The following is a 15454-nucleotide window of genomic DNA, read 5'->3' on the forward strand; positions in this document are numbered from 1 at the left end:
TCACTCACTCACTCACTCACTCACTCACTCACTCACTCACACACACACACTCTCAAACACAGACACACACACACACACACACACTCTCTCAAACACACACACACACACACACACACACACACACACACACACACACACACACACACACACACACACACACACACACACACACACACACACACACACACACACACTGTTTCAAGAGGACTAGACCTGCGGTTACAACAATCGCATTTTGATAACACAACGCACAGCACCTGGTCCAAAATGACACACCTTGAGCAGCTACAACACTTGAACAGTCTCTCTAATTAACTGTTGTTTACATTGCTTTAGAGTTACAACAATGTTTTTGTATATTATGGCAACTCTAGTGAAGTTCCATGAGTCTCTATACCCAATTTTATACGGTGGTCAAAAACAAAAATGAATACATGTAATTCTATGTACACTCCTTTTGTTGCTGTTGCATACTGATTTTTAAAATGTATGAAATAATGTCATAATGAAAAACAAACGCAATTGTTAAAGAATAAATCTTAAACAGATACTAATGTACCGGTAACTTAATGAAACCTTGCTTTGTTAATGTTATCGCCATTATTTTGCCAAGCAGGTCTGTGTTGTTATAAAGCTAATCTCTTGTCGATTTCAGCGCAGAATAGTTGTGTACAAATGATTACATTATCATCAAGAACATTATCAAGGAATATTAAGGGACAACTGGTTCTCAAGCCCCGAGAACCAGTGTAAAAAAAACTACACTACCATCACAGAATTTAGTCATCGACTTGGTACTGTGTCTGCACGTGCACGCATGCTTTTGTGTGTTATTCCAGTACATGCCTTCCCATATTTTTTTTCTGCACATGAAAACAGTGCTATTTAAATGCAAGCAACACAAAATCACAACCACAGGGTCAAAATGTGTTATTCTTCCCGGAGTATAGCACGCAGATGTAATGAACCTTGACATAATATCCTTGTTTAACAGAACTAAAAACATTACAGCCTCACATTACTCGGAGAGACCCAGGAGAGGAAGACTGTGGAAGGATTAAATGCGGTCGCAAAGGTCCAGCGACCTAACCACTACATTGTTTCTGGACTTAAAGTCATGTTGGCTACATGGGAACCTTGTTATTATCAGTTATTCTGAAAGACCTCATACATCCACTGACTGCAGCAGGGTGGCTCTGTGGTCAGACGCATTATTTCTGTATTGAAGGACCCAGTTTTATGTACAGCAAAGAGACATTTGCTAAATTATTAGAACACACAGTGTTAAGTGAGAAACCTCTTTACAGCAGTGCTACATTTGTGAAGACAAACTATGACTAAGTTTGTCTTCACACATTTATTCCAAGATGAAGCTATTATGAGCAGCACTGACATTAAATACACTGAAATTAGAAGACACGTAATACTCTGTATAATCAGATAAATAAATGTCAACAGTTTCCATCAAGATAGTCCTCAAATGCCAAGACATTATTAACAACTACAACTTAAAAAACAGGACTATTGTACTAGTTATGATCAAAAGTACCAAGTACAAGGACCAAAGGACTAAGACTTAAAAAAAAAAGGAAAACTGGTGTTTAGTCTATAACTCACGCTCTCACCTTTGTTTACATATTAGAGCCCTCCTCAACACAATACATTCTTAGTTGACTAACATACCAATTCTTTAACTTTAATCAATGATTTACAGAAATTTAAAACTGAGTCTCTTCACAAAGAATCACGAAAAGAAAACCAACATGACCTATTTAAAAAAAGGGGGCACCCATATGGCATACTTAATAATATTACTGCTAAATCCTTTTACCCTGTTTTCTCAGCACTTTCATTATTACATCCATTTCTGTCGGCTTAACTGGAAACTGGAGGTGACATTACTGGGTTACTCTAAAAGTGTGTGCTTTCCCCTCGAGAAACAAAAGGCCCTGTGTAGGTAAATGTTGGACTAGTGTATGTTTTGCTATTTATAACCCCTGGGAGGCAAGGCATAAGAGACTGGTGTTCCCGACGGTGTGTGTTTGTCTGTACTGTAGCAGCCTTTGTTTCCTTGTATAAGCATGTTCTCCTCTCCTCTTCCTCAGAATAATAGCTTTGTTATTCCTTGCTGTCATTATAGAGAATGTGTGTACATAGCTGCTGGTGTGTGTTTGTATGTTTGCCAGAGGATTTCTGTCATTCCTGCCACGGCCGGCATTCAGACTGTCTCTGTGAATTCGTACCTCCTAATATGGAGGAGGAGTTTTGATACTGCACACACACGCTGCTGTGTCACATGACCCAAAGCAGGGATGCTAATGAGACCAGTAACTCAAGCTCATTGTGTGTTTCCACAAGTAGAAACAACACACATATCCCTCTTTTGTATATTATTTTATTTTCTATCCCCTTTCAGCCATTTCCAGTGCTGCTGTTGGCATCAGGCCAAGCCCCTCAATGAGTGACATTTACTTCACACACTGCAGCCTGACATCTGAGCGCCAGGCACAGCAGCACGGAGATGATGTCACACAGAGTTATTTCAAGGCCCGCTCTGTGTGTGTTGTAAAGTGTTGGTTTGAGGCAGGTTTGTGCAATAGGTGTTTGCTCAAGCCTGTCTTGTGTGTGCAGCTGTGTATGAATGTAACACATGTGGAAGTGTGCGAGTGTTTGCTGGTTTATTGTAGTGTGTGTGTGTGTGTGTGTGTGTGTGTGTGTGTGTGTGTGTGTGTGTGTGTGTGTGTGTGTGTGTGTGTGTGTGTGTGTGTGTGTGTGTGTGTGTGTCAGACGGAGTTAGCGATAGAGTTTCTCACACAAGTAAAATAAAGAAAGAACTTCTCAATTTGCAAATGTTCTCTGTCTCAACATGTACATTTCCATTTGATCTCTTTTAGTTTGATCTGCAGTTTGTAATTGCTGTCAGGAAGTTACTTTGTTGGTTTCAAATCATTTTGGCCAAAGCATTTTGGGCTAATAATGTTGCAAATGTTTGTCATAAATGGTTTTTCTATTACAGAAGGAATTTAGCACCAAATTAAAAAATATATATTTTTAGACCTTATATTCTTTACAACTGTTTCATATATTTAAACAAATGTTTTTTAAGCACACAATATAAATAGAAAAATACTACACAAAATAGAAACCTTAAACAAAACAGGAAAGGAACAATGAATAAACAAGCAACCACTACAGAGGAGGACAACAAAGTGTGAAAAAACTGTTAAGGAGATTTTGGGATTTAAGAAAACATAAAAGCGCCGAAAAAAATCCCATTCATCGACTTCCTTTACGTGACAATGGCAGGGATATTATTCTCCATTATTTTCATTCTGAATTTATTGTAATCATGATGACTGAAACATAGTTTACCCAGTAGACTGTCTTGTCTTAAGTTAGGTTTACTCTGTCACAGTATATTCAATTGAAACATAAGTCTACTGTGTCAGATAATTCAATGATCTTCAATTTTTTTTAAGTGGATCTACAACAATAACACAACATTTTGAGCTTTGTCTGCTTATATACTTTTTCTATTAGTTATTTATCACATCATTCTTTTGTACTCAAAACTATGGTTTTTTTAGCCTCTGTTTACATTGTTTCCCAGGTGGGGTTTGTGGTAGTGTTGTGTATATGCACGCTCTTTGTTAGGGATGAATCAAATTGACACCACCCTCTCCTTCTTTCCCCAGACTCCCCGGTAGCAGTGCCGGTGTCGTGTGCGGCCTTGTTTCCCATGGACCTCAGGGTGGGAGAGCGGGGGATGCGCCCTGGATCGGACACGGCGCTCCTCACCCCTCTGCACCCGCCTCTACTCCTCACCCCCTTCTCCCCTCAGCCCCGCACCTCCTTCTCACAACAGCAACTGCACCAGCACATTCGGGTAAATTATGTAAAAGATAACATACCTTATTAAATCTCTGAATAAAGACACATTTGTTTGGAAAAGGTCCATAGATTATGTTGCTATAAATAAATGTGTTTCTTTTCAGTTTAATATGGAGCAGAGGAGGCGAGAGCAGGAGCACCACGAGAAACAGCATGAGCTTCAGCAGCTAAAGCACAAAGACAAGAGTCAACAGAGTGAGTCACTCACTTATTTAACGTTGAGTATGTTACTACGCCTTTCAGTTTACATCTGAAGTTGTAATTGAATATCCACTGCGCGCTATATAAAGCTATTTCCATGGTTTTAAAAGTAATTATGGCCCAGAGTGCTAATCTTAACCGAAGAGGAAAGTCCCCGTAAGAGTTCATGTTCATCTTTATTTAACGGTGTTACTCCACTTTCAACTGGCTTTGCTTTGAGATGAGACCTAAATATAACATGACAAGTGGAGCTACAACAGTGGAGTTAAATTTAGCGCTAGGTCTGGGCAAATAATGTCACTGGGTCAATATTGACTTGATCACTCCTAGCACCTCCTGTCACCTCCGTGTGCACACAACGGCACACACTGAAATTGCAGCAAACATAAAGTCCCTTCCACACTGACATTTCCGGGAACATTTCCTGCTTGGGGTCATGTGTGAATAACAGCAGGGATTCATATTCAGAGAAATCCTGTACTGCCAATTTCCCACCTCAAGACCTGGTAACCTCAGCCAGTACAATAAAACAGTAACATTACAGAGACTTGCACTTAAAGGTCTACGTCTCCGTCACATGGAGCAAGCAAACCAATCACAACATGCCAGTACTTGTTAATTGTCTTAAGTTGAAATAAATACATTACAAGAGTATTGCTAGCTATGTTCCTGAAAGTAATAAGAGACAGCTTCCTTAGTCACTGCTGAGTCTCGCATTGGCCCGTTGGCCATTGGCCATTATTGAGAGATGCAGACTACAAATCAACAATCAAACCAATTTAACATGATCTTGTGCTGACATGTATGGTCACTGTAGCATTGGCCATACATACACATACATCTAGTCTTCTCCTTCTCTTTCTTCTTTTTCTTCTTCTACTACTACTTTTCTTTGAATGATTTTTATTACAGACTTCTACTGGTTGTCCTGCCATGGCATGTGTTGAAAGGCACATTAAGGAAATGTTCCTGAATATAGGGCATCTGTGAGTAGTGGAAATCCCCAACGCTGCCTTAGAGGTGATCCCAGTCATTGACTGGGAAATATGTGTGATAGAGGCTTCAGAGATGGCAGTGACCTAACCCTTCATCCCACACTAATGTATCCATACTCTACATAAGCTCTCCTAAGTATTGTTCTTGTGATCTTTGACCTATATTTTATAACTGTGATGAAGCAGTAGGTGTGTCCTTCGTCTGAGTGTGTGTTTTTGATTGACAGGTGCAGTCGCTAGTTCCCTGGTGAAACAGAAGCTGCAGGAAGTGATTCTTAAGAAGCAGAAACAGGCGCTGGAGAGAACAACCTCCAACACGCTAAATGGAACTCCTATTGCTTACAGGTAACACACAATGCATATCAACTGAGCACAAAGGGGGATTATCAAAACACTACACAAAAATACATCATGAACACATTGATTATAAAACATGTCTATATCTACACTCCACACTCTGATCAATCTTAAATTGCCCTTTGATTCCTTGTCAACTCTAAAATCTGAATTTGAAGATTTTTCACTTGGAAAGTACTTGGATGTTTGCCTATATCTGATACGCCTGCATTTTGCAACTAGACTTAGGTAAATGTATGACGTGCTAAAATTATGTGTATGTAACAAACCAAAGGCCCTGCTCATGTTTGGCCAATATTGATATTTCTTTTTAAAGCCTTCTTCTACCAATGACTTGCTCACGTCCTCATGCCCCCCCTGTTTCTACGCCCTAATGGTTGTATGTTCAATTGTGTGTGTGCCTTGTGTTTTCAGAAAGCTGGGCCCAGACCCCAGTTTGTCCTCCCAGGGCCCGGGCTCCTCTCCATCTCAGCCTTCTGAGGGATCAGAACGGACGCCACTGCGCAGAGCAGGTGAACATCTAACATCCAACCGTCACTGTGACTTAGTCAGACTCATTCAAATGTTCAGGATAGAAATTTAAAAAGTATGAATTGAAAATGTTATTATTGAAATGGCAAGTCTCAGTCTTTCCCTACCAACTTGTTACTGTGTTTGAACAGTTGTTTCGGAACCTTTCGTCCGACTCCCTACTTCATACAAAAGGGTTGCAGCATTGATAAACTAACCAAAATAAAAGACACATTTTTCTTGTGTAATCACAGCCTGTCATCTTTTTAGGGTCAACTTTATGGTTGGCAAGAAATTGCATGAAGTAACATTCCCCCTGTTGCTTTAATTTGTTTAGCGTCAGAGCCCAATCTGAAGGTGAAACACAAGCTGAAGAAACACCTAAACACACGCAAGAGCCCACTCACCCGCAAAGAGAGCGCTCCAGCCACTGTGAGGCACCGAGTGCCTGACACACTGGGTAAATACACTCACACACATCTGAGTGCTGATGCATGAATGTTATTTCATACTGTGTTATTCAGTGACTTTTCATTTTTTCCTCCTATTATTTTAAGAAATGATGTGCTGATCTGATCAAATGTAATATAATGGAAATATGATAAAGATGCAGAACCATATTGTCCACACTGCCTGTCTCCCTGCAGACTCGTCCCCCAGCAGCAGCAGCACTCCGGCCTCCGGCTGCAGCTCCCCCAACGACAGCCTGCCCAATGAGAACGGGATGCTGCCCTCTGCAGGCGGCCTCTCGCATGAGGTGAGCAGCAAACATGTTGTTGGTAATACAATAAAACCAACTAAAACACAGTGATGGACAGTAACTAAGTACATTTACTCAAGTATTCTACTGAAGTTCCACTTTAAGGTACTTTACTTGAGTATTTTCTTTCCATGCCACTAAATACTTATACTCCTACAATTCAAAGGATAATGATGTACATGTCCTGCACCACATTTTATCTTACAGCTGTATTTACTAGTTACTTTAATAATCAAGACTTTTTGCATAAAAAACTAAAGATTTTTGTTATGTATTTAAATATCCAACAGTTTATACAGTTAAAGCTACATGATTAGACATATGATCAGTTGGCAGACTGAGTTGTAGCTTATTGGAATCTATTTACATTTAGGTTTCTTTTGCATTAAGTACATTTAGCAGATTATACTTAATTACTTTTACTTAAGTAACATATTAAATGCAGGATCTTTAATTGTAACAGAGTATTTTTACACTGTGGTATTAGTACTTTTACTTAATACCAAAAAGTCCATGCGCATAGTGTTAGAAGATAAAGTCATCTTCATCTGAGCCAGATGCATCCTGCTCTCAGTTTCTCCTTGTCTATTTTAGTTTACATTTGTAGGCAGTTAGTAGTGCAGAATACACCTCTAAACATTGCATTTACTTAGGATTCTTTACCGTAAACAAGAAAGGTACATCACTCAAGTAGAAGTTTCTCTTTAAATATTTACAAAATCAGAGGAAATGGATAGATAAAAAGAAAAATCTAATAATCTGACAGACTCTTTATTAAACAACGATTTAAGCAAGTAAGTACACGGTTCGACCATGCCAATGAGCTGCACCCAGATGCTGAGTAATGAAATGTTTAAAACAACGACATTGGAGCACATTGAGTTTGTCAGCTGTTCATACATTATTCATTTAATCACAACCACTCAACCTGCTGTGTCACACCTGCCGCAGATTGCTGACTCGTCATTCTACAGTGTCGAGACAGCAAACCCCTTTCAATGCAATAGGCTTTATAACATGACATTTGACATGTGTGGCCATGTTATAAAACAAGTTAATGGAGCAGTATGGCCAAATAATTATGTAATGCTTTAAACAATAAAAACTAAATTAGAAGTTTAAATTGAATATTTCTTTATTTTAAGATATTATAATGTTTACATTTACAGTTTAGTGTAACACGATTTAAATGTAATTATTTAAATGAGTTTAACATATGTTTTATAGGATACATAACCAGCTCATGTCTTTAATGCTAAGTTTGGATTTGAAGATAAAGGTGCTGTGTTGGATGTTTGTCATCTACAGGCGCAGAGGCTGCTACTCAGAGACGGCACTCTGGCTAACTTCACCATCCAGAGTCCCTCCACACTGCCCACCATCACACTGGGACTGCCAGCCAATGCCAGGGTAAACACTCAACTGAAACTAATTTGTATAGTTGTTTCGTAAAAGTGATTTATTTCATGATATTTTTACTAGACTAACGCAGTGATCTGCTCCATTTAAGGTTTGGATACTACAGGCAAAACAATGTTTTTTCCAACACAAATTCATTAAGCCACGCTTTTAAAAAATGATCTTAAATTCTTCATTCACAAATTTGAGAGTCTCAGTCTCAGTCCCAGTCCCAGACCAACTGTAGATAGTCCATCAAAGCTCAAATCAGGAATCAATCAATCAATGTTTATTTATATAGCCCAATATCACAAATGTTACATTTGTCTCAGTGGACTTCACAGTTTGTACAGAATATCAGTATGACAATACGACACCCTCTGTCCTTAGACCCTCACATCGTACAAGGAAAAACTTCCAGAGAAAACCCACAGTTTAAAGGGAAGAATGGGAGAAACCTCAGGGAGAGCAACAGAGGAGGGATCCCTCTCCCAGGACAGACAGACGTGCAATAGATGCCGTGTGTAAATTGAAAAGATAATACATTTGCAACATAGGTAGTCCAAATGTTTGGAAATGCATGTGTGTATAATGGGAAGATGAATCCACGAGGATATCCATCCAGGATTTATGATCCAGGACCACAGCCACGACTCGCGATCCAGGACTCGCGATCCATGACACAGGACCGCAGGATCATCCATGACTCCGGATCCCGGCATATATATAGACACCAAAAAGAAAGAAATTTGGGGAAGCTGGGTTAATCGGAACATGAGAGTACACAGGTATAGACAGAGAGAAGGAAGAAGTAAGATGTCCCCCGACAAACTAAGCCTATATCAGCAAAACTAGGGGCTGAATCTAATCAGCCCTAACTATAAGCTTTATCAAAAAGGAAGGTCTTAAGCGCACTCTTAAAAACGGATAGGGTGTCTGCCGCCCGAACACAAACTGGAAGCTGATTCCACAAAAGTGGAGCTTGATAAGAAAAGAAAGTGATCTGTTGCTATAAAAACTGTTTATCTGTGTGTGCAGGCTGAAGGAGAGATGTCCTCTCTCAGGCTGGGCCGTGTGCCCGTAGTTACAGCCGGGGGCTCAACGGTCTACCTCCCCCTGAGCAGAGAGGACCAGGCTGGGCAGCTGAACCCTCATCTGCCTGTCATCATCCTGGAGTCCTCGGGACTGGTACACACTCCGCTTCTCACAGGTGAGACAACAAACACACATCAGTCTACTGCACACCAAATACTGTATGTATACTGCCAGAAGCTCACCAGTTTAGGATGTTGAAACTCTGATAAGGAAACAATATGTTTGCATTCTATAACAGATGTTAATATCAGAGTAGGATTAAGTGCACACGAAAAAGATACAATACAAAATGTTAATAGCCACAAAGGGAAAGTTATACATGAGTCTACTCTCACTATTGTCTCAGGTTTTAGAGCACTGTCTAGTGGTTACTAGTGGTAACTACTTTTTGACAAAGCAACACATAGTAAGTAAAATGATCTGTTATATTTTGAAATATATTATATTGAAAGGTAAATAAAGAAGATTCAATTCAATTGATTTACAAGGCAGCAGGTGCAATTTTTACATTGCTATACCCATTGGTTGTTCATGTCTGTGTACATACATGTTACTCTGTTTCCATTTGCAGAAACTGATTTGGTTTCTTCTCCTTTTTGTCTTCGACCAGTTCAAGGCTTAGACTCCGTCCCACTACAGTTCGCCCCCCAGTTAGATCACATGGCCTCTGGAGGCGCTCATCCTCACAAGCCCCTGAGCCGAACACGCTCGGAGCCCCTCCCCCAGAGCACGCGGACCCTTCACTCACATCTCCTCCAACAGCAGCACAACACACAACTACTGGAGAGGCTATCTCACCTGGGCAAGGTATGGAGTAGTGAATACACAAACCCATGAAGAATAATCAAAAAAACGTTTTAAGAAATAGTCTTTATTGTCCCAGAGGGTAATTAGTTTTCCCATCTTTTACAAATTCCATACAGAAATACGTAAAACATACACATGGTCAAATCTACAAATATCAATGAATGTCCCTCACACTTGCACATTAGGCAAGGCAAGGCAAGGCAAGGCAAGGCAAGGCAAGTTGATTTATATAGCACCTTTCAAGAACAAGGCAATTCAAAGTGCTTTACAAAAGTGAAAGACATTAAGAGCATTAAGAAACATATTATAAAATGATATCTAGAAACACTCTTTTAAAAGCAGTGATATAAAATGACATGTAAAAACACTCATTTAAAAGCAAAGATAAAAAGCAAAGATAATAAAAGTTACAGTGCAGTTTAAGATATGAATAGTTCAATTAAAAGCAGCAGCAAAAAGAAAAGTCTTCAGCCTGGATTTAAAAGTAGTAAGAGTTGCAGCGGACCTGCAGGTTTCTGGTAGTTTGTTCCAGATATTTGGAGCATAATAACTGAGCGCTGCTTCTCCATGTTTAGTTCTGACTCTGGGGACAGAAAGCTGACCAGTCCCTGAAGACCTGAGAGTTCTGGATGGTTCATAATTTAGCAGGAGGTCAGAAATGTATTTTGGGCCTAAACCATTCAATGCTTTATAAACCAGCAGCAGTTTTTGAAATCTATTCTTTGACACACATTAAGAATATCTTCAGAGGGTCCTGTATCTATGACCCGATGGCATTAATGGGAAATGTGTTTAAAAAGGGCTCTGATCATATCTGAGTTATTCATAGGGAATGGGAGGCAAATTAATCATTTTCAAATTGTAACCCTTTAACTGGCAGTTTGTTTACATATATCACTGTGGTTATTGGTTAAAACAATTTTTTTAATAAATATTAAATGCCAGTATTGTAATTGGGAAACAATCTGAAAATGGCAGACTATAAGTTTGAAGGCAGGACTCTGTACTGAAAGACAGTAATAATAAAAGGCATAATTATTATGCAATAACCTTGGGGTTAAAAGTTGTTGTTTCGGTAATAGGGCCACACAGATAACATGTGTGGCCCCATGTGTGTCTATAACATGTGTGGCCCTATGTGTGGCCCTGTGTGTGTCTATCACATTTGATAGACTTATTTAAGGAACTATGATTGAACTTTCAAAATAGAAGGAACGACTCAAACTCTTGCCAACATGTGCACCTTAAATACAGCGATGATACATCCTGAATATTGCCTTTTAGACTGCCTTTGCTTTGCTTTGTCTTTCGAAGGAATTGTTAACTGTTTTTGAAAGTGTTATTTAAATAAAATGTTCCTTTTTTCAATCTGTAGCTGATGTCTAAGTCCAGCGAGAAGCCCCGGCTGCATCAGATCCCCTCTGAGGACATGGACTCAGAGGACGGCGGAGAGACGCCACCCACAGAGCCAAATTATCAGAGCAGAGTGAGGGCGGAGTCCCTGAGGGAGGCGGAGTCAACAGCATCCAAGAGCCAGGAAGAGCAACTGAACCTGCAACATGCACTCATACTCAACCAGGTTAGTATCTCATGAGCTACACAGAAATGAAACTCCACCTGCTCTTCATCAAACTGTCCTGTAGGTGGCAGCCTAACACCAGCATGATACTCTTCCATGGTTCTGTGGTTTGACAAGCACTCATTACATCAAAGTGGTTATTTCAGCATGGTATGGATACAGGTTACTGTTACTCTTTCATAAAATGTGTCAGTCACTGATCGGAAAAACCAGACAGTGAGGATCAGGCTGTGTTGGAAGCTAGTGAATAGTTTTAGTAACCTGTTTTCAAGGGAGAAAAATGACTTCCAGATTCAGAGCAACTTGATATTGACAGATTCAGACTGCTCTCGATGGAGCAGGTCAGATCAGAGCGGCTGAATAAAACCATCTGAGATTTTATTGACATTAAGCTGGAGGGAGTTATGTGGCTTCCAGCACTGTATATCAGTCTTGAATACGGATCACTTAGAGAGCCATGTACAGCTGCATGCCACATGTGTAGCGATGGAACTCAATGTTATCCTCATAACATTCAGAGGTGGCCAAACCTTCAGATGTTTGGCCATACAGAAAAATGTAAGGCGTCATTGGCCAAGCCTTAGTAAATACATAGTTCTGTACCATTATCACTAGCAGGAATTTGTGTTTTTAGACACAAACAAACCATTTATCATAGAAATGTATAAAAGTGTCCATCAACATTACTATGCAGCGCTTACAGACAGGTAAATATTTCACATTAGTATTTTATTGGTGGGCCCACATACTTATAAGTGTTTCTGTATCTGCTGCTGTTAGAATCAATTTCAATTTAAATAATGTAATACTTTTGAACTCTAATACCATGCATAGTCTAAGAGGCCACACAAAGTGAAGTTAAAACACAAATGATCAAATATTGCTTTCTGTGCCAGAAAGCAAGACAGAGATAATTTCACTTAATAAAGTCCACATTTAGTTTAAAACCTACATATGAATGTGGCCACTCCAGGTTAAGAAGAACAACATTTTAACTGTTTCTGTTCTACACTTTCATATTAACTGTATCTCGTATTATTTTTATGTTATTAGGTTATATTTGTATTTATGACTTGAATCTTTTTCATCTGTATCACGCTTGCTCTTCTTGTAGTCGTTGCTGTGGGAGCAGCAGAAGCAGCTGCAGCAGCTGCATCGACAGATGGAGACCCTGGCAGTGCCCATGTTACGCGGCGGTGGGGGGGTTGGCAGTGGGTTGGGGCTCCATCGCCCCCTGTCACGTACACAGTCATCCCCGGCCTCCACCTGTCTTACTCTGCCTGAGAAAACCCTGAGCCTAACTGCACAGGAGACCAGCAGCAAAACACGCTTCACCACCGGTGAGTCACATATGTTAATATATGGTAATAAAATACATAATTATATGATTTTGTTAAATATATTTAAATCTGGGTGACCCTATGGCTCAGGGGTTTCATAACAGATTAGATAACTGCATTCAGGGTGTGAATATGGACGTTGTAGCTTGTTTTTACCCATCCTAAAAAAATGACGTCCCAAATAATTATCGCAATAATAATAATAATAATGATAAATAAATACATTTTATTTTGTTCTGAAAAAACTCTGCTTTGAATGCCAAAAAATATGCTAAACTATGAATATATAGGAAATAATGTCACCTATCGCAACTTCAATATACTCTATATTGCTTGTACAAAATGAATGTGGAAATTAATTCAGATTTTGTGTGTGTGCAGGCCTGGTTTATGACTCTCAGATGCTGAAGCACCAGTGTACATGTGGAGACAACAGCAGTCACCCAGAGCATGCTGGGAGGATACAGAGCATCTGGTCCAGACTGCAGGAGAGAGGCCTGAGGGGGCAGTGTGAGGTACGACCAGAAACTTCTGAGAAAATCGAATTGTATATATCTGTCTGAAAATAGAGAGGTTGAAAGATAATCTTGCTTTCTGTCTAGTTTAACATTATTATTTTGACATCATTGATATGCATAATATGATGGCTTATGTTATGTCACGTTTATATTACTAACGTCAACCTCAACTGTTGTGTTCATACAGACTATTCGTGGTCGCAAAGCCACTCTGGAGGAGCTGCAGTCGGTCCACACTGAGCGCCACGTGTTGCTCTACGGCACCAACCCGCTCAACAGGCTCAAACTGGACAACCGCAAACTGGCCGGTACGCAGACCCTCACACTGATACTTCATGTCTTAATGTGTTAGTAACTAGTGCCTCACTTCCCAGACAGAGCTCTGATGAACGATAAAGGATTCATCTTATTAAAATATTATATTATTATTATTATCCATCAGACTCTTACTCTTACCTTTTTCATTCTTTATGCTAACAAAACAACATAAGAAAAATTGATCATGAAATATTATCGATTAAGCTAAAACCATTCTTGAGTAAGTAGATACAAAATTGTAAAAATATGCTTTACCTTAACAAACTGACACATTAATGCATTGTATTATAAAATCCAGTAATATAATATATATAATTGGCTGTTGTGCCGAATTAGTGTATATACTTGTTGTACTTCAACAATGTTGTCTTAACTAAGAGTATGAATGCAGTACTTTATTCACAACTGTCTTCTTGACATAAAACAATAATGTAGAAAACCATAAAATATATAAATGAGAAAGTCTGAATACACTTAAAATGTTTTATGTTTCTGTTTTCTCAGGAATCCTCTCTCAAAGGATGTTTGTGATGTTACCATGTGGGGGAGTAGGGGTAAGAGAAAACACACACACACACACACACACACACACACACACACACACACACACACACACACACACACACACACACACACACATTTCCATGTGCTTTGCATGCTCTTGGGGTTATTTACATTGCATGTCTGAGTCAATGGGAAATATTGCCTCATCCAGCGCTAAAAACACACATATGAATCTATTTTTGATCATACTGTTATTCTCAAAAGCTCTTAATGAAAGCTATGCAAAACTGCATTGATGAAAGATGACATTTCTTCAAAGCAAAGCAACAGACAAGAGAGAGAAACAGAAAGGAAAGGAAAGAGGAAAAGAGAGTTGGCTTATGTTTGGCTGACAGTCCGTGTCGGACCATGACAACTCAGAACTAATGAGAGCAACATGTCCGTGACCGGGGATAAAATGAATGCCTCAGATTTCATTGTCAAAGCCAGATGTGCTATATGCTAGTTTGTGAACAAATAAAGAGACACAAAATAAAAAAGGATTTCTTTTGATCTGGACCCCACATCTGTGTGATTGGTCCTCCTTGTCCAAGAGAAAGCCTTCAGTTTTCTGTTATTGTCCCACAGGGATCAGATATTATAAATATGTCCACACTGTTTGTTTTTATTCAGTCACTCAGTGGCCTTCATCATTTGTCTCTCACATTTGGCAGGTTGATAATGACACCATCTGGAACGAGTCGCACACTTCAACGGCGTCACGCATGGCAGCAGGCAGCGTGGTGGAGCTGGCCATCAGAGTGGCCAAAGGAGAGCTAAAGGTGAGCAACAGAAAGCTCCGCACGTCCATCTGTCATCTCCAGATTACATGTGCTCCATCTAGAGGGAGTTTCCCTCCCACACACTCCCCCCTGCCTTCAGCTTCTATTGGCTAGCACTCCAACACATAGTACCAACACAAATGCTTTAATGCAGAGGTGCCCAGTACGTCGGTAGATCGCGAGTCATTCATTCGTTAAAATAGACAAAACAGGTTTTGATCCCTCCTCCCTTTGCCTCCATGCCACTTAATTCAGGAGTTTACTTGATTGACAGAAAAAGCGACCTATCGCTTTCCAGTCTGTTAACCCAGAATGCAAAGCGATACAAAATCAGTCAAGTGCCGGGAAAACTCAAATTGA

At 39.7% G+C, this 15454-nt stretch overlaps 1 protein-coding gene across 1 annotated transcript in view; it reads left to right on the plus strand.

The window, feature by feature from the left end:
* The window catches only part of LOC104952240 (histone deacetylase 7-like), a 21815-nt gene that overhangs the window by 1653 nt on the left and 4708 nt on the right, over positions 1-15454 (plus strand). Inside the window, exons 2-16 of the mRNA XM_010779028.1 lie at positions 3696-3886; positions 3996-4086; positions 5315-5432; positions 5859-5956; positions 6292-6414; positions 6602-6711; positions 8023-8124; positions 9151-9322; positions 9818-10014; positions 11390-11593; positions 12708-12933; positions 13315-13448; positions 13639-13759; positions 14274-14323; positions 14987-15094. Of these exons, the coding sequence (XP_010777330.1) occupies positions 3696-3886; positions 3996-4086; positions 5315-5432; positions 5859-5956; positions 6292-6414; positions 6602-6711; positions 8023-8124; positions 9151-9322; positions 9818-10014; positions 11390-11593; positions 12708-12933; positions 13315-13448; positions 13639-13759; positions 14274-14323; positions 14987-15094 (2045 nt within the window). The remainder of the gene's footprint in view (positions 1-3695; positions 3887-3995; positions 4087-5314; positions 5433-5858; positions 5957-6291; positions 6415-6601; positions 6712-8022; positions 8125-9150; positions 9323-9817; positions 10015-11389; positions 11594-12707; positions 12934-13314; positions 13449-13638; positions 13760-14273; positions 14324-14986; positions 15095-15454) is intronic.

Source organism: Notothenia coriiceps, unplaced genomic scaffold (assembly GCF_000735185.1).
Source record: "Notothenia coriiceps isolate Sejong01 unplaced genomic scaffold, NC01 NC01_scaffold00019761, whole genome shotgun sequence".
Lineage (NCBI taxonomy): Eukaryota > Metazoa > Chordata > Actinopteri > Perciformes > Nototheniidae > Notothenia > Notothenia coriiceps.